Source organism: Salarias fasciatus, chromosome 10 (assembly GCF_902148845.1).
Source record: "Salarias fasciatus chromosome 10, fSalaFa1.1, whole genome shotgun sequence".
In the NCBI taxonomy this organism is placed as follows: domain Eukaryota; kingdom Metazoa; phylum Chordata; class Actinopteri; order Blenniiformes; family Blenniidae; genus Salarias; species Salarias fasciatus.
The window spans coordinates 10495952-10520731 of NC_043754.1; the positions used below are offsets into that span (position 1 = coordinate 10495952).

Sequence of the window (24780 nt, forward strand, 5' to 3'; positions counted from 1 at the left end):
AAGCTTTTTATTTATTTATTTATTTATTTATTTATTTATTTATTTATTTATTTATTTATTTATTTATTCATCTATTTAGCTATCTATCTATCTATTTATCTATTTATTTATTTATTTATAAATTCGATATGTATGGGCTTTAGGGTGAAGGGCACAGAGAATGCTCATTCAAAATGTTTAGTGAAGAATTGCAAAATTTCAGATTAAATTCCATAATAATAAAAAAAGAGTTTGTGTGTGTGTTTTTTTAAATATGTCGGTCTCTAAGGAAAAATATCAAGCACAGTGTGGCCCGGAACCTTTGATTTTCTCCGAGTTTCCTGGGGTGACCTTATGCCGTTGCAACGGAGACGGACTTCTGGAGCGTGGAAGGACACTGCAAGAAATAATCATGTTTAGGGTTTTATTCCGAGCTGTATCTGCGGCTGGGAGTCCCTCGGTCAGTGTTTATGAGTCGTGTGTGTTTGCAGCTAAATGTGACAAAGCGACAGCTCCAGTTTTCAGGTGAGTTCACTCTCTCACGGTCATCATCAGCAGAAGTGCTTCAACACGGACACTGCAGCAGTTTATAAGGAGCATTTGTTGAAGAACGCGTTGAGGTGTTACTTTAAAAATAGATAGATTTCACTTGTTTCCATGATAACTGAGAGATTCACAGTTCTCCCTACATAATCTGTTTTGGTGGGCGGGACCGTCAGATTGATTTTACGGAAGACATCCATCAGTTTTAGAGTGTTCATGGCCAGTAAATGTTCAAAGCGAATAAACCTGGACAAAAGCAAATAAGATATAACCCCACACAGTGCTAAAATTTCACATTAGCATAGAGTAAACCAAATGACTAACAGTAACATTTCTCTCAATGTAACTTCCTCAATCCAGAAATGTCAAGAAGATGAGTGTTTCTGTTTTCCCCTTCCAGGTTTGCAAATAGAGGCGGGGTAAAGACTCTCAGGACTAGCGCTGTCCATTTATGTGATAAGAAAGACAGTGACGCCCCCTCTATTCACAATGAAACGACAGATTCAGAGAAAAAGGGTGACTCAGTTAATACAGACCAACCAAAGATGACAGAACAACAGGAGGAGCCGATGGTGTTAAAGGCAGTGGATGAGAGTGCCACAGCACAGCAGGTGGAGGATAAAAAAGAAGAAATTGTGATGAAACAAACACAAGTCAAGACTGAGGCAGTGAAGAGCGGCAAGGAGAATCTCCTGGACCTTCTTGGAGCCATGAAGGTGGAAGTCACCAGCAAGAGGAAGCTGAAATCCCTGAGGATAACTCAAACTCCAGTGGCATCCGCACAGCAAAAGTCCAAGCCAGCTATGGAGAGCACCATCAGTATGTTTCAGCAGGCGACGGGGGAGGCTTCATTGAACAGGTTAGAGAGCTGGAGGAAAAACACTTGTTTTGCAGTAATGATGAGTGACCACACGGCCGCTATGATACTTTGTTTACAAGATTTTGTTTTGCATCCTTAAAGTGTTTTCCAACCTTATGTCATTCACTGACAGTGAGAGCTTGGATCCAAGTCTAGTCTCAGCAGCGTCTGCAGCCGCTTCAACCCTCCCGAACCAGAAAAAGGCCGAGTCAGAGCTGCTCAAACAGCTGCTGAAGCGTAAGGCCATGGCCGACGCTCAGAAGAAAGGGGACGTGAACGATCTTGGGTGTGTATCAGTTCACATTAATAAGCTTATTTTTTGCATTAGCATTGCAATCAAAGCAAATGGAAAAAAATGTATACTGATAAATCTCACACTATTTTCTCAGAGAGATTATTGCTGACATGAAAGTTGGAAGGAGCCCCAACCGACAGAACACCTCACCAGCTGGGCAGATCCTGTTTGATGACGACGGTCGAGGATACATGCCGACCAGAGGAATCACTTCTGAGCTGGCCAGTGTTCAGAGACGGTAAAAACACTGATCGCACCTTGAAGTCTCCTCCCCCTCTTTTTTTTTAACAGAGATTCACTAAATGTTTATGTTTATGGTTTTTTTTTAACAAAGATTCACAAATTGTTTTTTTTTTTTTATGTTTTTTTTTTTTTTTTTTTGTCCAGGAGGAGTTTGTTCTCTGGAAAAAGACTTGGCATCTTTTCTCCTCCAACCGATGAAGATGCTGTTGAATCAACAGATGGTAATAATATTTTTTGATTAACAATATTTGATCATGCTGTTGGAGAGTCATTTGTTGTGTTTGGGAAGTTTCTGTCTTTTTTTTCTTGCTATTTGATTAAGCAGATGTAGTACATTTATAGTTTGGTTGTATTCTGCTGCTGTAACATAGAAAAACCCCAAACTCATCCATCTGTATCTGTAGTTTTTATCTTTCAGTTAAATATTTCTTTTCTGCTTATCTTTTCATAAACTCAGTTGTTACTTTACATTTAAATTTTATTTTAGACATCATATTTTTGAGGCCAAGTAGCATTTGCTTGGTAACTCTGGAGGATTGCAACGATTTCTTTTTAAATGTCAACCAAGCTTTGAGTTGTTACCTGATAAATGGTCTTGTTTGGTGGATATCATGGATGTTGCCTTCCCTCATTCTGGATATAAACATTTACCATCAATCAAAAACTTTTCATGAGACATTTGTGAGATGTTTGCTGTGTTAAACAATTTTAAGTCAGTTTTAACATTTGCTGATTAAAGGTGGTGTCATGCTTTCAGCTGAGCCAACTCTGTGGGACGTAGACTTTGCACACCAGTTGTCCCTATCAACCAACCAGCTGCCTCGCAATGGGATTGAGGAAATGATCCAGTGGACTAAAGAGGGCAAAATGTGGCTGTACCCAATCGATAATGAAGCTGGTGAGTGACTCGGCCCGGATCTGATTCTAACAAACAAACAGGGTTTGACAGATTGACACATTGAAGGCGCTCTTGCTTCTTGTCAGGTCTCGAGGAAGAAGCCAGCGTCCCGTTCCACGAGCACATATTCTTAGAGAAGCACCTGGAGGAGGGCTTCCCCCGACAGGGGCCGGTGCGTCACTTCATGGAGCTGGTGGTGGCCGGTCTGTCCAAAAACCCTTACCTCACCGTGCAGCAGAAGAAGGAGCACATTTCTTGGTTCAGAGACTACTTCAATCAGAAAGAGGAAGTCCTCAAGGAAGCTGACGTTTACCTAAATTAAACTAAAGATGGTGTATTGGAGCTTTCTGAATTTGCTGGATGTGGATTCATGGAAACAGGAACATTTTCTCAGCAGTTGTGTTCGTCTTTCTCCACACAGGCTCACAGTTCAAGCTTTGACTTCTGGAGACTGTTGAACAGGACTTTGAATCAAATCTAGATTCCAGCAACAAAATGTTAACATGCACACAACTTCAAAATAATAAAGTGCAACTGGTATTTCATTTTTTACAATGTTTATGTGAGTTATTTTTTTCCCCAAAATATTCTATTTCTATGAACTGTCACCTACAACAATAGCACTGAAACAAATGGCCAATATGCTCTCATAAGTAAAACAATTTAGAGCAGTTTTTTTTTCAGGATTATGTGCAGATGACTGATCATCACTCTGTATTGTTATTTTTTTTTTCACTGTCTGCAGAACTTTGCATTGACCTTTAACCCTGCTGTCAAAAGTTGGTCTACACCAGGTGTGAGATATTTTAGTTCAGTGCCCACATGTAGCCCAATTTAATCTTGTGTGGTCCAGACCAATAAATTATTGCCATAATGACCTTTAAATTTGAACTTCAAAAGGTTTTCTTTGTTGTGGTGCTGAGTACACATGATGAAAATGTCTATTTGCCAATGATTACAAGGACAACATGAAGCCAGTTTTAATACCTTATAGTGCAAAATGTAGTGATTACTGCAATAGTAAGCAAGAAAGAAAAGAAAAGCATCAGAGAGCAAGTCAGTCAGTGAAGTTGAATGAGTTTAAACTTAAAGCAGTTTGGTTAAGTCAGTGGTACAGCCCAGACATTTGGGAAACTGAAAATATCCCAACTCATATTTTATATAATTGATTGTACAGTATTTCACGTTCTGCCTCAGATCCAGCACAAAACTTTTCCTGCTGTTCAAACTACGAAAACCAAAAAGACTGGGTGACTTTTAATAGAGTGAAGTGATTTGGCAATGATTTATTTTGGATCTTATGCAATCCAATCAAATGTAAGCTAAATTATAACTCAGCCTAAAAAAAAAAAAAAAAAACTTTCCTCTGAAAACAACACCTGGCGGCTATAAATTCGGACCAATTCTTCTGGAATTTCAACAATAAAAAATATTTTTGTATCAAAGTGTCAAAGAAGGCACACAAACGCCTGCGGTGGTGATTAATGATGTTTTCACAGGCCGTCCAGTGTTGAGCATGGAGGAGCTCACATCAGGTCTACAGTAAAAACATAATGAGACATTGAACCTCGTGCCCTCTGCAGGGGAAGTGCTTTAAAAGTTAAACAACCTCTTAACAATGTGCCACACGGATTCCTTCTGGCCTAAAAACACCCTCCAACGCGCATTGTCTGAGAAAGTGGAAAATGGCAGGTTGACGTTTGAAAGTGCCTCATTTCCACATTTTGTTCACTTTTCCTTAAACACAGTTGATTGGCATGATAAGATGTTGGCCACACTTCATTCTTTGATATGTATATGCCGGGAATGAGTGAGATGTGGGGGAGTGATGCAGGGACCCAGTAGAGGGCAGCACTGAGATGTGGTTGCAAAAAAAAAAAAAAAGTTCAGGATTTGCAATATTTCAATAACAGGCAGTGGATTCATGTACAAAATAAACAGTCTGTACTAAAAGTGTATAATGTGTTTTTTTTTGTGTGTGTTGTACTAACCAGTTCTCTGGTCGACGTGTTTGCGTTTAAAGTACTGTTATATTTTGTTGTGTTGTGTTATAATATCAAAATCATAGTATAGTCACAGCTGGAAGTTTGGACTGTCTGCTTTGTGTACATGTATTAAAGCACTTTATGCTGCTTTTTATCTGTACGAAAAGTGCTATATACAAAGAATTTGATTTGATTTGATATTATATTAAAGCACCTGTGAAGAAAATCTACAATGAATCTCTCAAGAGAGCATAGAGGAAGAGTTCATGGAGGAAAGTCCTCCAGGGGGAGTCCGCGCGTCCAGCTGCCTCTGTGATGCGTTCAGGTGCTGAAGACGCTCTGAGAGAAGTGATATGAAATACATTTTTACGATAATATAACGGGATTGTGGAAGCAAATACAGATACTGGTGTAATCAACTTCCTACGCGTCCATAAATGCTGACTTAATTTGAAACATTCTTCAATAGTCGTGGTTTCTTGAGTCTTTGAGCACCTTGAAAAAAAAACCCCAAGTAGAACCAGTAACCTTTTGTTTAATTTCAGAAAAACCAGAAGAGGGGACATCATGACCTAGATGACTGATAGTTTCTACAAACCCACACATTTCATGGAACTCTGCTTTGAAGATTTGAATCAGATCCCTTTCACTTCAAATAATTAGTTCGTTGGGTCATCTGATTCCATCTGAAATGAAAAGATGACAGTGCCATGCTAAAAGGTGACCTATTTGAACTAGAAGGCTCTGAGCAGTCAGGTGGCGGAGCTGATAATTCGGAGCCTGCGGGGGGTCCGTGAAGGCAGCAGCGTGTGGTACTTGTTAACAGGGCGGCGGGCTGCTCAGCTGAAACGAGCTGCTGCAGGATGGTGTCAACTTCACTCAAGACCTTCAACTCAACTTTTCGCCATTGAAAACCTCTCTCATTTTTCCCGGTGTACTTCTACCGTCTGGTGCGTGAAACCCACATTGTGCTTCATGATACTGAGTGTCTTGTTATTTATTTGCCGGTTGTTTCTGTGTGACAGTGACAGTGACCCAGACATGGCTGAGGCGCCGCAGCCGCAGCCGGTCGACATAGACCCGGACTTCGAGCCGCTGTCCCGCCCGCGGTCCTGCACCTGGCCGCTGCCCCGGCCGGAGCTCGTGGACCCGGCCAGCTCCAACACGTCGTCCCCGGCGCCGTCCGTGCAGCCGGAGCCGGGGGGAGAGTTCATCAGCAGCCTCGGCTTGTTGGAGGAGGACTATGAGGAGTACGCGGAGCAGAAGCCTCCGTGCACCGTAATCAACTGTATGCAAATGCATCAGCATCACCACCACCTCCATCATCCTCACCATCATCACCATCACCATCACCAGCAGCAGCAGCAGCAGCAGCATCACCTCCAGCAGCAGCAGCAGCAGCAGCTCCCGGGCCCTCAGCTGCCTCCTCAGCAGCAACAGGTGCCTCTTCCCGGGGTGTCACCCCTGGGTGGCTCCGGCCAGAGGAAGAGCAGCTCGTCCCGGCGGAACGCCTGGGGGAACATGTCGTACGCCGACCTGATCACCAAGGCGATAGACAGCTCGCCCGAAAAGAGGCTGACACTGTCCCAGATTTACGACTGGATGGTGAAGAGCGTGCCTTACTTCAAGGATAAAGGAGACAGCAACAGCTCCGCGGGCTGGAAGGTGAGTGCCCGCCGCGTGCGTGTGGCTGGGAAGCGTGAGTGCGCACACATGTAAACACGAGGCTGACCGGGTGAAGCTGGACTGCTTCATTCTGATGTTTGCACACCCAATATCAGAGGCAAGAATAACACCCATGTGACATTTAGAGCGCCGTTCAGCGCATCAGAGCAATGCATTCGGGCTTTGATGTGTGCAGGAAGGGTGAACGACCCACGCACACGCACTCGTGCACACACACACTTTGAAACGAAATCTGTGTGCATGCATGCACTGATGAGACTTTTTTTTTTTGCATACGCTGCTCTATTGCTGCATGACACTTTCACAGCTTTTGCCCTCTTGATAGTTTAGATGGTCCATTACAGTTCTTCTCACATTTGCAATAAATTCATTTTAAAAGGTGATTGTTCTCTTAAAATAATTGGGTTTTACCTTATATTTGTTTGTTTTTATGATATCGAAAAGACAAAACCTGGCCAGGAAAAGGCATTTAATCACTGATCTATAATGAATGCAGTTTATTAACTTATCACTCTCACCATCCAGTCAGTGGTGTCAAAGAAGCAGGCTTCCTTTTGCCTGCTGCAATACTTAATACCAAGAGAGAACGCACAAGCACTTTAACTAAACTTTTAAATTCAAAAATGAATTTGAAATTCCGTCAGCATGTGTTCTTTAAGGCAGCTTGCTGCTTTGCAATGCTTCACTCTAATCAGGGATCCGCAGAAGAAGTCTCTCATGCCTCTAGGTGCTCTCACTGGTTTCAGATTCTGCACATATTCATTGAAAAGTTAGAAACAGAATAGTTTTTTTTTTAAATCCAAGTCTGTAAGCATGAGTTGAAACAAGTCTGCTGTTCAGTTTTTAAACGAGCCGCTGAACTTCGGCACCTTTGAAGTTTTGGAGAGCTTTCCTCTGTCGGCGGTAGCACACGCCACTCTGCTGTGTCACTGAGGAAACACACAGTTCTAAAACAGCAGAGGATCAACCAGCTGCTGTGACTGTAAACAAACCATTAGTGAGCTGAGACCCTTTCTGTCTTTGAAGTCAAATGAAACTCAGAAAAATGCCGAATGTGAAAACGTGAAAGCAAATCATCTGTTATTATTTCTTAAAGATGCTAAACAGGAAGGCTTGAGTGTGTGACGGCTGACGTCGAACCAAAGAGAAAAATGGACAACTGAGATTTCACTCATGTGTTTTCCTTTTCCAAACAAATGTATGTGGGTGCAGTCTAGCCTGAAATACCGCAAGTATCCTGACTCATGGTTGCCTCTCCCTTCGTTTGTGGAAAAGCTGGAAAACCCCTCTTGAAATTTAAAATCTGTGATCGCTGACTTGGAAATATTTAGCACACAAAGAAAAAGATGTTAACCCAGGTTTGAGTATTGACCAGTCGGGTGGTCGCCCGGCCGCGATGGACGGAAATGGACCAGGAGCATGGGGGGGGGGGGAATTCAAAGGTGGAGCAGCTGAAGAGGAAAAGTATGAATTCTGAACACGGAGTTAAATTTATATTACAGCTCTGTGGCCCCGCCTGTAACCCCTGCATTCTCAGGAGATGTAATGTCAAAGTTTTCAGGAAATGCCTTTGGGAAACCTCAATCAAATATATTTTCCATTGTTCAAATCCCCCCCCCCACGTGAAAATCTTGATCCCAGCTTAGCATTTGACTTATCGCCCAGCTAAACCACCTTCTCTTCCCTCTTAGCTTTTCATCTGCGCTCTCTGAGGAGTCCCACTCTGGGAAAGAAGATAGTTTTTGGAAAAGGGAAGCAGTGCGGAGTAAACCGAACCCCCCCTCCGTTTTGACAATAACAGGAGGCGACACAAACAGCTCAATCAGTGTTGGGGAGTGTGTCGGAGGGGAAGGGGCTGTAAGAAGGGGATGCTGGGAACGACGTCAAACATCCTCCATTCCTGAGCCGTGTGCTCATATCTTTGTGTCCCTGTCTTCTAGAGTTTCCTCAGCGGATGCTGCCGCTCGGAGAAAGGGATCGCTGCTCTTTATCCTATCACTTCCTCCTGTGCCCTCTCTCAGGCCTTTTTGCTGAAGGTGTTTGCGCTTGTTCACGTGGAGCGCAGAAAGTTAACTTCAGCAGCACAATTTTGCAAATAATGAACACAATATGTCCATTAAACAAGGGGGTTATAATCAATTTCTCTTGTAATAGTAATATTTTACTCAGTTGTAATCTCTGATTATCACAATTTGTTCTCAATGATTTGCTCAGTTTATTTTGAAAAGATCGTTTATTTGCACATTTACTGTAAACTGTATCAAAACTGAGTTGGAAATACCGCTCTATTTCCATTTTGCACCTGTGTGTTTCTTCTGTAGCTTCTTTCTTTATTTCTTGTAATTTCGCTCAGTAAAAACATTCCTAATTGGCTTCAATTAAACCCAAAAATCTCCCGCATGTTTGTCTTTTACATAAAATCAACACATCCCTGCTTCAGCCTCTGCATTCCTAAATGCTGGCATGTCCGCCAGGCCTTGGAACCGCTGGCTAATAGTTATTTTTACACTTTCCTGTTAAAAAAACACGACGGTCCCCCCACAATGAACTATGATGCATTTCCTGCCGAGTGGATGGAAAACAGTGCCATGTGTTAACATCCCCACCCTGCAAAACACGAGGGTCAGGGTAGGAAAAAGAGGAGGGCCGTACACGGATCAAGAGGTGCATTTAAATCTATGTGAAGTCTTTCTTTTTTTTTTTTTTTTTTAATCCCATTCCGAGCATGAGCAAAGTTATTGGTCTGGTTTTTTTGTGTTCTGCGTCATATCCTGGCTTTTGTATTGACTTTAGAATCCACATGCAGGAGTGTCCTTAGCTGTAGTGACAGATGGAGATAAGCGGAGGACCTCATGGTGGGTGGAGGGCGCCGGGTTTGAACCTCAGTGATTGTAATACTCTAAATGGAGATGGGTGGAGCGGAGGGCGACGCTGCTGCCTCCGCAGCTTCCTGTCGCTCTCGTGTCAGGGAGATTCTTTTATTGTTTTGCTTCTGAGAGAAGCTTAGTTGATCGCACCGTCTTTGCCACCAGACACCCCCCCCCACCCCCCCCCCCCCCCCCCCCACCCCCCCCCCTGGGGGTATTGGTGCCAGCGTGCCGTATGCAACGTACTGGAGCATCTTTACTGGTACTGCTGCTGTTTTTCTCAGTGAACCATGACATTAAATATTGGAACAGGAAGTGGCGCCTCTGACTTCAACTCCCACGGCTACTTCAAAGTATGCATTAAAAAAAAAAACGCTGCTAAATATCAAACATTTTGACAGGTAACATCTTTTAAGTTGTCAGAAAAGCAATTGGTTTTATTGCAGGTGTGATGCTGCTTACAAAGCAAATCTTTGTGGTTAAAATATCTGCACACTTTAATTGTAAAATAGCCTGTGTGTGTGTGTGTGTGTGTGTGTGTGTGTGTGTGTGTGTGTGTTGTGAAGCGGCTTATCTCACTGTATCATCTCGCCTGTGTGTATAAAAAGGATCACACCACAAATGTGCAGTCTGCAGATTTGGCTGCTGGGTACATGATGTTTGCACATGCCCACTGTGGAAACTAATATCAGACAACACCGAGTGTATTATTTCAGGACCGGCCGAGCTGCACAGTGGAAAAGCTCTTGTATGACTGAAATTGAACAACACCCATTGAATCAACTGACGATACACACCATTCCCACCTGGGTGGGAGAAGATATGGACATGTGAGACATGGACTTTTGCATGTTCTCCTTATTTGAGTGGAGGTTTTCACAGGTTCCTCATGTTACCTCTCACAATCCAAAAACTTGCGTGCAAGGTTAATCCGTTTAAATTTACCACAGTTCTGTGGTTGTGGTCGTTTCTCTCTCTGGGTTTGCCTGTGATGGACTGGCGACCCGGCGAGGGTGTGACCTGTCTTAACCCAGAGTTCACTGGGTTTGGCTGTAGTCTCCTGCAACCCCGAATTAGATAAAGGAGTAGAAATTATAGGTTAATTGTTCATGAATAAAAAGTGTTGGTATTCTTCATGCGTTATCATAACAAATTGAATTGCATTGGATTATTATTGAGTTTTGAAAAGACCCTTTCCAGGTGATGAATGCCGGGATAGACCATCATCTAGTCACTTTTTCTGCATCACCAACATGAGATGGGGAACCAAAAATACTTGATTGGCCTGGGGAAAGATCATACTCTATTTTGTCTAACAATATATTTATTTATTATGGGAATTATGTGATATGTAAGACAAGAGTTTCTTATATTTGTTACTTAAAAATGATCCTGATTGTAAATACATTGGCTCACTCCTCCCAACCTCCACATGTTTCCTCCTCCATCACAGACTGAAAATGTGGTTAGTATGACTCAGGGTTCACTCATGGCCTCACAATTGTTTTATAGTTGAAAAAATGGATTCCCTTTGTGCATCCATTCACACTATTTGTTTCTTCCTTGCAGAATTTTCCCAGATTGTAATAAAACATCAAAGACAGGATTCTGCGTTCCACAAGTGGCATTCGCTGAGCAAAACTATCTGTAGCACGGTTACTGGATACTAATGAATCTAACTGTGATTTCAAATAATCTAGAGCAGAGAGGTTTGTCATTGTTAGTTTATGAACTCCATTTGAGGACACAACCCTGAAAAGAGGCGACAGCTACTAAAAGGCGCAGCAGAAAAAAAAAAAAAAACCTGAATAACTGCCAGCTATTTGTCTTGGGATCACAAGGTTAAAAAGGGAGGCCTGCCCTGAACTTAAGAGGCCCACTAAGAGCTTCAAGTAACCCCATGAAGAAAGCGAGGCTTGGGGCAGGGGCTTTCAGAGAGGAGCAGCCGGCGGCTTGAGGGAAGGAGGGGCGCGATCAGCTGACTGGCTGGCTGGGACGCCGAGGCCTGTGTACAGTCTGCCGTCTACACGTGTGAGTCTGAGGAATCTGTGGCATGTGGATCTTTGCATTGTGCTCCAGTCTGCACAAGGATAATAATCCCCCTTTATGTTGTGTTAGCTAAAAGAGCCCCGTCCCGCACCTCGCTCACACAAAATGCAAAGACGGGCTTCAGGGGAAGGCAACAAAGAAGGAGTGAGGAAAGAGAAATGTGATCAAAGGTAAAAGAAATTAGTGTGCAATCCAGAAAAAAAAGAAAAAAGAAAAACAATTTGGTCTTTCTTAGTCTAATCTTGACTGACACACACATTCTTTGCACATTTCAGAGACTGAGAACTATCGAACATGAAGTTTCAGATCACTCTAGTATTACTGAATATGCAAGTGTGGTTTTCAGTTATCGTCTGGGTGTGTCTCTTCAAGACATTACTTCTCCGGTCTGCATCCTCCTCGTTCATCTGAAGCCGAACCCCAAACAAAAAGCTCCTCTTTCCTTTTCAGGGTCCCACTTTGAAGCCTTTGCAGAAGTAGGTCACTCAGTTTGATGCTCAGTGTTAATGAACTCGGCTGCTTTGTGAGCGGAGCCATGAAGAGGCGATATGCTCTCCACACAACAGACTGCAGCACTCTTCTTCCTCTGCAGCTTTGATCGCCTTTTCACCGCCCTGTAGCATTAAAAAAAAAAAAAAAAAAAAAAAAAACCCCGGGTCCCACACTCGCTTTACAAAGTTCGCTTGCACGTCTTGGGTCAAAGGAGAAATGCGGGAGGGGAGGGGTGCTCAGGAAGGCTCTGTCAGGAAGTGGCTTGTCTCTATACTGTAATCTCTGCAAGTGGCACTCGGTCGAATTCTCGTATTTACAGCTCTCTGAATGATTTGTGGTTGTAGCTGCTTGCTGTTCTGATTTAAGTAATTCTGTATTTTAAATCTAAAAGTGGAAAAATGACAATTTTATATTTTAATTTGATAAGAATTATACATATGCAGAAACATGCTGCAGAGCAATGATCAATAGTCTCAGGCAAACATGCTGTTTCGTTCTCTTCCTTTCTTAGTTTTTCCTACATTGTGTGAGTATGTTCATGGCTGCTTGTCCGTCTCTCTGTGATGAACTGGGAAACCCTTCAGGATGCAGACTAACTTTAGTCCTGTTCTGGATGTTATCAGCTCCAGGTCTCACAAACTGGCTAAACATGATATTGGATAGAGACAAATTCCTGATTTTAAGTTTATTTCATAATTGCAATCACTTAATACTTAAACATTTTGAGTTTTGCAAATACCCAGTTAAAAAAAAAAGCTATTAATTTCTTCCGAGTTCGGTCAACAGTCAGGTCAAAAGTTCTTGTCACTGCTGAACTCTTTGTGGTTACTTCCCTGACACACTGTTAATGAGACACTGAAACATGCTCAATTGTTTCATATGCTTCCTCATTCTCTACAAGTTCAGCCTGGACAACAACTGTACAGAAATAATGCTTTTAATGCTGGGGTCTGTGATTTCAGACGCAAACTACATATATATCAACAAGCTGTTGCAAACTTATCCCAGTGCAAAACAATATACCGCGCATTTTTATTTAAACAGTTGCAGAAATATGTGACAATCCAGGGTAACTCAGACAATGGTTCACAGAGTCTTGAACAACAACGAGCGGATAACCATATCAGAGCAATATCACATTGTACAACAATTAACTAAAAACTGTCAGGGTCTCCACATGTAGCTGATTCATGTTCACTATTGAGTAAATACCAGCCATTTTCATTGATAGTGCGATTTAGGAAGCAGCTGGTCCTGAGCGCTCGGCCTCCTGGGAGACCCTCTGTCCTGTCTGTGGTTGCGTCTGATGCGCTATGTAAAATGTTTGGACCACTTATAAGTGAGGCCACTTTCACTGCGGCTGCACCTGTTTCTGCGAGCGGGCCCTGTTTGTTGACTTACTCTGCGACCGTTACGGCGAGGCTCATGGTTCGCTACACAAGAAACAGCAGCTGTGTCAATGGGATTGTTTTGAAGTTGAGAAGGAGGTGTCACTTCATGCGGCACGGAGTTTGTTTTCCTTGCATTGATCACAGATTTTTTTGGGTGCCTTAAAAAAAAATAAAAATTGTACAATCGAGGATGATTCTCCGGCGTGGGTTTTTTTTCTGTGCAATCACGTCCTGCAGCAGCAAGGGGACCCCTGGCGTGTCTCCTGTCTTCGGCATAGTATTTTTAAGGGCAAACTGAAAATAGAGTTAGTCAGAAGTGGGCTCTTCATGTCAGTCGTTCTTGTACCAGCTGACCTTGGACGTATGTGACGTTGCAGCGCTCGTTCACACCAGATGCAGCGCTGCGAGGGATTCCGTCCTCAAGTCAAGAGGAGCAGATGGTCCAGGCAAAGAAGCCTTATGTTACAATTCAGAACTGACACGCTGAGGTTCAAGGCTTATATTTGAACTCTAATTGCTGAAAAGTTCTTCCCCCTCAAACAGTTATGTCTCTTAACAGACTCTCATAATCTGTGCCTGGGAATTTCCCCAGTCGTGCAGAAAGGTCAATGGAGAGTAAATAGAATTTTTTTTTTATTGCTTTGCATTCAGATTGGCATTAACGCAGCTACAGGTGTCCATAATTTACTGCTTCAAAGTCCGTTTTAAAGTGGGAGCCGTGACAATGCATTTTATAAAGAAGTTGAGCAACAATGAAACACGCAGGCCACCTTGGGTCAGGCTTTCAGCGAAATAATGTGCGAGTGGGGCACCTCCAGAATTAGTGAGGCAGGGGATGTCTTTTGTTCTCTTTGGCTGAGGTGAGGTCTGTCTCAGACAGGGATTATCCTAGACCCAGAGGAGAATGCCCCTTTCCAGGATCCAGTCATGCAGTGCCTGATCTATTGTGGGCACTAATCAGAAGCTGGAGATATTTGCATATCAGCACTGATCTCAACCTTGTCGGAGCGAGACTTGGTATTTGGTTAGCAGACTGAGTCTGGCAGCGCGCTGCTGAGATCTCGTGTTCTCCATTAATGACTCATTTCCTGTGCTCACTTACAGGTTGAGATTGCGTAAAAAGACAAAAAGCGAAAAGAAAAGGTCACAAATGAAATGACGTCCTTCTGCATTCTGTGACCGTGCAGTAAGTTCGGCTTAACCTCAAGTGTCTTCGGGCTGTGTGTGTGTAGGATGTCCTCAGTCACAGGAAGCCCCCCCTTAAAAAAGTGGAGGGGGGGAGGAGCCTGGTTCTGGTGGCGGTGAGGAGCCTATTATGGCGAGTCACAAAAGCAGGTCCAATGTGTCACATCTGATGCGTCTCCTCTTCCCTGTGCTCCTTTTCCATCCAACCTGTTTGCTTGTCTCTGTCAGCCCTGCAACACACGCTGAACTCATTGACCCCGGCTCTGCCGGCGAAAACATCTCACTCTGCCTCCCTCCCCATCTTTGCTCTGAACCCTGTGACCTCCCCTTACCCTCTTTTCAGTAAAACATTCTCATTTTGCAGAGAGCTCTGCCTTCACTCTATGCTAATGTACAGTTTCAGGTTGAACTGGTGGTTCAGCGTTTTTGCTTGCAGAGACACACTCCATATAGCTCTCAGGAAAAAAAGTGCTTCTCTTATTATGAATGCTTTTTTTTTTTCCACATTATTGTATTTCTTGTTATAAAGCTTCAATATTCCTAAATGCAAAAGCATTAGAAGGAAAAGAAAATCCTATAATATGATTAAGCCGAATGCGACGTCTTCTTGACAAAAGCCTGACGTTCCCCCAGACCGATACATCACAGCCCCTCTCACACAATCCATCTATTGTTTTGAATGTGAACGTCTTTATCTTCATGCTTTGTCTATCCCAGTTGAATCCTGTGGTTGGGGACATCTGGCTTCACTAACTGCAGGGAGCTGCTTTCTCATTCACATGGGCATTATGGGGAAATTCCCTTCTGCAGCACGTTGCGCTGCACTTTGGTGTTTCAGTCTACGCGCCGTCCAGTTCAGCAGCTTTAATATGAGGTCCGAATTTTATCTGAGGAGATCGGGCTGTGCGGTGCGTCTGTATCCTGTACGGCCGCCTTTCTGCCCCTTAACCAACGTTGTTTTCTCTTCCTGAGAGTGTTACCACAGGAGGCGCCTCCGTGTCCTTTCTGGGTTTCATAACGTAGCATTAAAAAATGGACTGAATGGGGCTTTAGGTGTATGCATGTTAGGACAAGGCCGAATGAGACCACATTCAAAAATGGGAACACGCTGGTTAAAACCAGAGTAATTTGAATTAGCTCTTTCAGTAACGTTATTGTCAAAGTTTGGTGCAAATAAAATAGTGTCTTTATGTGCAGATGTAATGATTCTGATCTGGGGTTTTTTTTAATTTTTTTTTCCTGTAGCGTGTCTTTCAAATCTAAATTTAGTCTCTTTTCTGCATTTGCTGGAAGGGTGGGATCGCACTGAGCAGATAAAACTTGGTGGGGATCACAGGAAACATGAAAGGAAACATTAAATTAAAGCCTGTGGTGAGGAGGGTGTGGGATGGAGGATGGCCACCCTAATAAAATCTAAAACGGGACTTCTTATGTTCCTTAGGTCAGATACAAGCAATTTAAGGAATGATTCAAAATTGATCAACACTGACTCGTAAGGTAAATTAAAAAACTAGCAGACAGTAAAATGGGCAATAAAGGATGTGATTTAGAATAAAACAACGGAGAAAAAATGTGATGCTTATTGGGTTTATTTGTAGGAACAGAAGCATTTAGGACAATAACAACAATATTTGGCAAAAGGAGAGTCCATTTCATGAAAAAACTATTCACATATACTCCAAATTAAACAGATTTGACAAATAACAAAGCACTAATATGTTGTCATTATTGAGCCTTAAGTTGGTGTAGTGGTTCTGGTTTGAGTCTGGTTGATGATCTTCCTGTGTGGAGTTTGCATGTTTTCCTGGTTGGTATGTGGGTTTATTTCCAGGTACTCCGATTTCCTTTCACATCTAAAAACGCTAAATGCTTTCCGGCTTAATTGATGACCCAGCATTTCCTGTAAGCTTAAATATAAGCGTGACAGTCTGTCTCTGTGTGTTTGCCCTCCGCCGTCCGGGGTGTAACCTGCCTTTGCCCATAGCTGGGATCAGCTCGCGTTCCTCGACCCGCTGTACATTTGTGCGCAGAGGAAGAATGTGTGTCTTTTCATCGCCTCAGATGCTTAGTTACAAACACTGTACAGCCACGGGTTGGTCTGAATAGCATGTCTGTTCAGTCCTCCACCAAAACGCTGTAGCTGTACTACAACAGTTCCAGTGTTGACCAACTTGCACTAAGTATAGTCTTTGAAATGACTCTGTTTTTAGTTCCTCTTGCCACATTGTAGCGTTCACAGAACTGTAGTGTTTCCGTGACACTGACCGTGGCGCTCTTTCCCTCCTTTCCCTCCTTTCCTCATTCAGAACTCCATCAGACACAACCTGTCCCTGCACAGCCGCTTCGTCCGCATCCAGAACGAGGGAACGGGGAAGAGCTCCTGGTGGATGCTGAACCCAGAGGGAGGAAAGAATGGGAAGTCTCCTCGGCGCCGAGCTGCCTCCATGGACAACAACAATAAGTTTGTCAAGAGCAAAGGAAGGGCAACGAAGAAGAAGGTACGTTAGCCTTTGATGGAGCTGTTTCTGCTCCGAAGATCATTTGTGTTCATACATCTGTAGCTTTATGGATGCGTTTTTGTGGATTTGTCTCTCCAGATGGCCGTGCAGGAGGGGGCAGAGGGAGGAGCAGCCAGCCCTGGGTCCCAGTACTCCAACTGGCTGGGAAGCCCAAACTCGCACAGTAATGACGACTTGGAGGCCTGGAGCTCCTTCAGGACGCGCACCAGCTCCGACGCCAGCACCCTGAGTGGTCGGCGTTCACCTTTCCCCTCTGAACAGGATGATCTGGGGGAGCCCGACGGCCACGTACTGTATCCTGGAACTGCGGGGCCCAAGTTGACCTCCACCTTGCCTCGCCTGTCTGAAGTGGCTGGATCCATGGGCCAGGCTGGCTCAGAACACGTCATGGAGAATCTGCTGGATAACCTAAACCTGCTGTCTCCCAAAACCACCCCACTGGGCTCAGACTCCTCACATTCCCCCGTCATGCTTCAGAGTGGCTCCTACAGCTCCAGCGGCTTGACCCCTCACCCCCAGGACTACCACAAGTGCCTGTATGGGCAGGTGAGGATGAACTCCCTGTCCCCTGTTCCCATGCAGACACTTCCAGAGTCCAAGCCAGGCTTTGGGGCTTATAAGACCCAGTACGTCAGCCCGGCCGGCCTCCTCAAAGAGCTGCTGACTGCAGACGCAGAGACCGGCAGGAACCTGATGCCCTCCCGCGACGCAGCCATGTCCGAGGTCGGGAGGGGAAGCTGCCTGCTGCCCCCGTACCGCAGCCAGGCCCATGTGGGAGGTCACAACGGGGTGAAAATGATGAATCCCTCTCAGAGTCACCCAGTTCCTCATGTAAATCCACAAGCTATTCATAGCCAGAGTCCCGCTGCCTCACGGGACTTGAATAGCTGTAACATGATTCCCCTGACTAGTCTGACTAGTCTTTCAGGGGCCCCTCCTCAGATGACCAGCCTGAGGACATGCATGCAGCCGCCCCGCGGACATCCAGCACACACTAACGACGTCTACAGCTGCGGTGGCTACAGGGAACTTCACTCCGCTCACCCCCATCCCCATCAGGAGCGGCTGCCCAGCGACCTGGACAATGTGTCCATTGAGAAGTTCGAATGCGACCTGGAGTCTGTCCTCCACGACACCCTCATGGACGGCGGAGCGCTGGACTTTAATTTCGACCCTGCGGCCGGCTCCCATGGGTTTTCCCAGAGGGTCAGTACAACCACGCACAGCTGGGTGCCTGGCTAGGTGGACCGCAGGCAGGTGAGACGACGCATCGGTCCGGCAGCGAGTTCGTACTGTCACGACGAGTCAAGCATCTCCGTGTTTCTTATCTCTGATTCTCTCTTCCAGGTGTTTCTCAACATCACACCACCGTGCTGCGCTGCAAAAAGTGGAGAAAACCAACCTCGATTCTTCACAGAGCACCAAAGTTGCTTTTAGAAACATACACATAGTAGCGGTTGTAAATCTGACGTATCAACAGAGTTGGAGATTTACCCCACAATGCCTTATAGATGTAAAATATTTTTGAACTGGATCTGATGATGTTCTTAATACAGTCTGGACGTCAGTATCGGCAGAAAACAAAGAAAAACCAAGAAAACAGAAGAGCGTTCCTGGGACCTGGCATTAGGTCCTGTGTGTAAATACAATGTAAACTGAAACTTTAACAGCAATCTTGGAAAGTTGACTTGATTGTTGGAGCAAACCCAACAGCTGCCAAAAATAATGTGGTTATGTTTTCTGATTGATTAAAATTCAACAGCTTCACCTGAAAAGGACTTTCAGGATCTGCTTCTTCATGACTCTTTAGGTTTAAGCGACAGATAAACCAGTGTAGTGTCTGCATGATAATTAATAGTTGTATTTAAAGACAAAACAATATTTCCTCTCAGTTTTGTCATTTCAGCCATATACTGTTTGAAGGTATTTATTTATATTTTAGTTTCAACTGTTGCTCATTGATTCTTGCTTTGTGCTTGGTATGCCTGTAAAAACGTGTGTGTGTGTGCTGAGTACGCCGTGTGTGTTGTGTTGTTGTGACCATGCCGTTTTTCTCAGTTAACGAAGAGACATCCACTCTGTGAATGTTTCGATTTGAGTCGATGCTGATTTAATGCAGTAATTAAGAGACGTAACACCTGTAAGGAGTGACTCTCCGGAGGTCGACCTGTCCGCCTCTTTGGCGTCTCAGTAAAACTGAAAACTGAATCCAGGATTTCAGAGAGCTCTTTCGTTTTGCCAGATTTGTGAAAAAGGGACGATTTGGAGACAGAATGAAGCTAAAAGTAGATCTGTGTGATAACAGAGAAATCATAATCAAACTATAAAGGATAATGGCTTCAGATTTCCTGCTATTTACCTCCAAACAGCAACAAATATGCATTCAACCTGCCAAACACATTATGAAGACATTGTGCCAATTCAGTGTGCCGACACCTTCTCCCAGACTCCTGATGTTGTACATATTCTTTTTCTTCTTCATTAATATGTTTTTGACCTCTATGTTTCTTGTGCTGAAGCGTGATCTTGTGTGTATTGTTGTGTAAGACATCATTGTTTACATAATCTCAGTCTCTATATGAACGCGCATACCTCAAAATGTTTCTTACCTCTGAAGTGTTGAAGGGATTTTTTCCAGCCATATTTCCTCAGTGAGCAATGTAAAGAAGTTTTTTTTCTTTGTCATCTCTGACAGAGGATTTTGCACATATTGTTTATTTCTTTTTTTTCGTGGTTGATACTGAAGCCAGCCATATTTGGACCTGTTCGGGGGAATGTGTTGTCTTGCTTTGGCTTTTTTTTTTCTTTCTTGGTAGTTACTAGTTTATTTTTTCGTGACGGAAATCAATCTGCCACATGATAAAACTTATATTTGCAGTTATACTGTAAAGGAGGATGTAAATAAGTCATAGCATGTAAGTACTTCTTAGATAATGACATCAATAAATGCGCGGTCGGACATTTTTAACATCATTATCAAGAGTAAAAAAGTAGCTTGGAATATATATTTTTATCATTAAAAAAAAACAATGACACAGTTATGTGCACATTTAATTCAGGCAAAATTGAAAAAGAGTCTTTTATATTCATATCCAGGTATTTTTGAGAGGATTCTTTTTTTCTCTGTTTCCCATGAGATGCATCAATCACCACATGTGCACTTGATAAATGAAGATCGAGAGACAGAACTCAAATGACTGTTTCTATCACAGCGATAGACGTGTAAATACAACATTCAAACTCGATTAAAGTATATTTTTGACTTTTAATGCACCTAAAAAACATCAATGTGTGATTTTGTAGAGTTATTGGAAAATTTCTTTTTTTTTATGTCCTTGCATTGTTAGACCTGATGTTTGTGTACATGAGATACAATAAATTTAGCTGTTTTTAGCTGTTTTCTTGTGTTTTCTTCAGTTCTGACTGTGCATGATCAAATTGTGAAATACTGCACGATTGAGACCAATTTCCTAGCTTCCAACATATTTGATCCCTTATTCATAAGCTCTACATAGGCTACATTTGATAAGAAACAAAAATCATGGAAATTTTCTGCAATAACAGCCTGGACTTGAAATAAATTTCAGATTTTCAAGTATTTGAATGAGTTCCTTATAAAGGATCAGCTCCTTCGAAATCAGTCCGTTTCGCTTGATGACCGGCGATCCTCACATTTTCACACACCATTAAACACACATTGAGGGCAGCTTTCTGTGGAGGGGGCTGTTTGTGGAGTCAAGGAGGTCACATCTCCTGCCTGACTGCTCATTGAAGGAAGCGGAGGACGGCGGGTGGAAACACGGGGTAAACAGACACACGCTGTCGTTTGTCGGTTTGACTGGGACTCATCCAGTCGGCCTCATGCTCCAAGTCCAAGTATGAAAGCCACGTGCTAAACATCATCCTCTTGTTTTGGGAAATACCCTGTTTTTTTTATTGGCGTGCTAAGAAAATCTGTGATCAATTTTGCTCTATGAAATTTCAGAGACGAGTGGAGAAAAAGCACTCTGAAGGGAAGATACTCATGTCTTAATTTAAACAGGAAGCTGACGTGTGTCCTGGTGTGTCATGAATCTGGAAGGTGGTCAAACAGGGTTAAATGAGCTCTGTTTACCAATCTGTATCGTCACTGCATCTCCCCTCCTCACTCTGCTATTCACATGGTAACTTGTTACTACATCACGTCACAAACCGGATTTGTTCCACAGACTTCACGACACAGATGTGTCCTGCTGTGCTCCCACTACTGCTTGATGCTCCTAATTGACTCATAAGAAAAAAAACTGCAGAGCCTCTATTAGAATCTGCCTGGAGAGGGAGATGAACGCTTGGACGATGTACCTCTGGGCTTATCATGCCTGTATGAATAATATGAACCTTTATTGATGGTTTTCTCCTGAAGGAGTGAGCTGCAGCCGGGATAATTTAACTTTGTGACTCAGGCTCGAAGCCAGGAAATTAGGCGGTTTGGGGGTTTTGGACCTCAGCTAATATCAAACACAACATGTACGTGCACATCCCACGTCAGAGATGCAGGACGAGTCTGGAGGAGGTCAAGATAAAGATGAATCCACAATGAGATCAACCTGGCAGCAGCCTACAGATCTTTCACAACTGTCTGTTCCTATGGAACAGACAATCGTTATGCAAATGCTTCACTTATACTAAATTGTTTTCATGCATTTATACGTCTATCTGCATTTCATAGAGCCAGGCAGATCCTTCTTACTGCTCTTGCAACATCTGGATTCTGTGATGCTGCTCTTCCTCTGAGCTGTCTTCTTGAATGTAACTTTAATGACAACATAGTGAAAAAGACCCAAAGACAAAGCAAAGCAAGACAAGTTTATTGTTATAGCACCGTTGAACAGCGAGGCAATGCAAAGAACCTCACACTGGACTTAAAGGCTTTAAGACAAGGTGTTTGTTCTGGTGAACCTCTGGTGTTATTTGATGTCAATGCAGATCATTTTAGTCAACGCTTCATAAGAGCTCCCTCTGCAGGACAAAGCCAAGAAACAAACTGCATGACAGAGAAAACAGGAAACGTGGATAACACATAACCTTTATTTATTTATTTATTTATTTTACTCATTTGGCTGTAGCATTCAGCACACCTTTGGTGGTAGGATAAGTTCAAATACAAGCTTTCCTGCCTATTTAAAAAAAAAAAACAAACAATATATAATCACATCTTTATCACAAGTGCTCGTAGGCAAACAATAATGACGAGCAAAATATGGCAATAAAACATAAATGCAGACCAGACGTTTAATATACAGTTTGGATATGTGTTGAGGAAAACAGTGTAGAGTCTGAATTAGGTGAGAAGCTTAAGCAGAGCATGAAAAAAAGCATTTAATGATTTATTGAAACAAAACAGAAAATACTAAAGTGCTTGAATTATTTTTCCTGATCTACATAAACTGTGTCCATGAACATTTTAAAGCAGTTCCTATTGAAACAAACCGAGGTGCGTACAGAGGACTTGCTGTGAGAAGACTGTCCTGCTATCGTTCTCTTGCCGTGTGTGTTTAAAGTGACACATCTGAATAACAGCTGCAAGCTACAAGACTACAGACCAGCCCCGCAACACTAAACAGACTCAGCAAACAGCCAAAACAGTCTTCACCTCAGTGTCTTTTTAGGCCATTGGGAAGAAAAGCACAAGAACAAGGACTGAACTGACGAGTTTCAATGGTCTTCAAGTGTGGAACGGTAATGTAGGGCATTGTTAAGGATTCTCCTTATTGCTGTCAACCATAGAGTAGAAGGATTTATTGTTTCTGAGAAGTGTTTGATGTACAGGCATCGTCTGAAAGTGAAGGCATCAGAGAAGCCCAACAGGAAAGGCAGTGTTTGAGTACTTATTCATTGCATTCATTCAAAAATCAGAACATCCACCTCAATACACCTCCAGGTCACATACTGTTAGCCTTGTGCAGCTGAGTAAATAGGTGAAAATCGTCCCTAAATGGCAAACAATAAAGTGCAAGTGTTTAATCCTTGATAATCTGATAGCAAATTAACATGAAAGTAAAGCTTTCAGCCCGATCGAACCATTTCAGACTATGAGGAGGGTGAAACTGCTCCGACTGGAAGCAGAAGGTAAGACCAGCAGTGGCTGGAATCGTATCAGTCGTGTGTTAAATATGACGGAAGCACCTCAGAGAAGCAAATCGAAAAGAAAACTTTGACCTATGAGACAACAAGTTGGAAATGGACTTTACTTGTAGAGCAGATTTTCAGAGCGATTAACAATCTCAAAGGATTAAACAGTGTTTATCACAGTCACCCATTCACACACACACATTCATCCACTAGTGGAGATGGCTGCCATGCCGGGTGCCCACTCTCAGGTTCGGTGTCAGGAAAGGACACTTCAGGACATGAACAAGCAGAGCTGGGAGTCGACTTTGCTCTAATATATGAGGAGTTTTCATCCAGTCATTACAATTATTAACTTTCTCCATCTTCTTCTCCATCTTGAGCATCACTGAGCCTGTCTCAGCTGATAAAGCCATGGGAATAAAATAATAAATATAGTTAATAGACATGGTAAACATATAAAGTTTTTTTTTTAAGTAATTTTCTTTAATGACTGCTGCGAACAGGTAGGCCTTAATAATCTATTACTATGGGCCGATCAACCGGAGCAGGTGCCCAATGTATGCATTTAAATGATGTTCCTCTTTTAACATGCCTGATCTCCAGTTTTATATCAGAGCAACTAATCCTCAAGTTTTCTTAAGCAATGCAACAAGAGGAAATATAAATCTTTAATGTGTATCTTTTTATTTCCCTGAAAAAAATTATAATTCTATATATAATATATGTATATATTTATTTAATTAAAAAATATTTTCATCAAGTTAGGTTCCAATGAGTAGTATATACAGGAGGGAGCTGATGAAGATAATATATTAAAAAACTTAACTAATCTGTTTTTTTTTTTTTAATTGTTCTATATAATAGAAACTCAACTTTGTTCACAGAATGTCTCATTTAATGATTTACAGTCTAGAACTGTGAAACTGTTCAATGTACACTTGGAACAGTGAGCACTAATAACATAAATTTTGTCGCACTTTAAACAATAGTCAGATCCTGTATTTTCTATTCCGCTTCGTCTCACTGCTGAAGATCAGTTACACAACGAGCCAAAGTTCAAACTAGTGGAAGTCAACAAACATCACGTCAGAAAGGCTCCCTGGCTGCAGTGTTACCCTGAGGCTGGAGCCTCAAGGACTCAGAAGACCCACGGCGACCGGCAGAGACATCAGCAGGGACAGAAGCCACGGCGCCGACTGGAACATGACGCTGATGGCGGAGCAGATTGGAAGAATCCCTGCAACACAGAAACAGATGATTTCAAATCAGGATCACTGTGTTTGGATGAAACGACCCAATAAAGCAACCGGCTCTCACTGTGATGGACGGCCATGCTGTTCTCCTTCCAGCTGTTGCCCTGATACACCCTGCAGGTGTAGGTGTAGGGCTTCTCGTCGGCCAGCGGCGCCCAGGTGAGGCGGCACAGGGAGGGGTTGACCAGGCTGACGTTGCTCCTCCGCCGGTCCTCGGTGGAGACGTAGATGACGGCGTTGGGGTAGGTGCTGCCCACCAGCCGGCTGTCCTGCCGGTACTCGCAGTAGGGGCCCGGGATCTGGTAGGTGGGCGGGAATTCACAGTCCACCCGGACGTTTCGCTCCAAGTAAGTCAGACAGGGAAACATCTGAGGCCCGCGAGGAGTGAAGAGGAAGTTGGAGATTGAGCTCACTGGAAGAGAGGC

The 24780-nt window shown here is 43.3% G+C and overlaps 2 protein-coding genes and 1 long non-coding RNA gene across 3 annotated transcripts; 2 read left to right on the top strand and 1 right to left on the bottom strand.

Annotated features, from left to right (window-relative positions):
- The first annotated feature begins 335 nt into the window (after positions 1–335).
- Positions 336–3189, top strand: mrps31 (mitochondrial ribosomal protein S31). Its single transcript, XM_030100932.1, has 7 exons — positions 336–504; positions 923–1381; positions 1515–1667; positions 1771–1914; positions 2064–2140; positions 2677–2817; positions 2904–3189. The coding sequence occupies exons 1-7, from the start codon at positions 392–394 to the stop codon at positions 3137–3139; spliced, it is 1323 nt and encodes a 440-aa protein (XP_029956792.1). The 5' UTR covers positions 336–391; the 3' UTR covers positions 3140–3189.
- A 2464-nt stretch (positions 3190–5653) lies between these two features.
- LOC115395371 (forkhead box protein O1-A-like) lies at positions 5654–20377 on the top strand. Its single transcript, XM_030100880.1, has 5 exons — positions 5654–5752; positions 5828–6467; positions 16779–16970; positions 17070–18248; positions 18339–20377. Exons 2-4 carry the CDS (start codon positions 5844–5846, stop codon positions 18231–18233), a joined length of 1980 nt encoding a protein of 659 aa, XP_029956740.1. The 5' UTR covers positions 5654–5752; positions 5828–5843; the 3' UTR covers positions 18234–18248; positions 18339–20377.
- LOC115395373 (uncharacterized) lies at positions 12240–23482 on the bottom strand. The gene is made up of 4 exons (XR_003932268.1): positions 23345–23482; positions 16792–16796; positions 15893–15896; positions 12240–12252 (listed from the first exon to the last, which is right to left on the bottom strand). It is a non-coding gene; the product is annotated as an uncharacterized LOC115395373 (long non-coding RNA).
- Positions 23483–24780: the final 1298 nt, after the last annotated feature.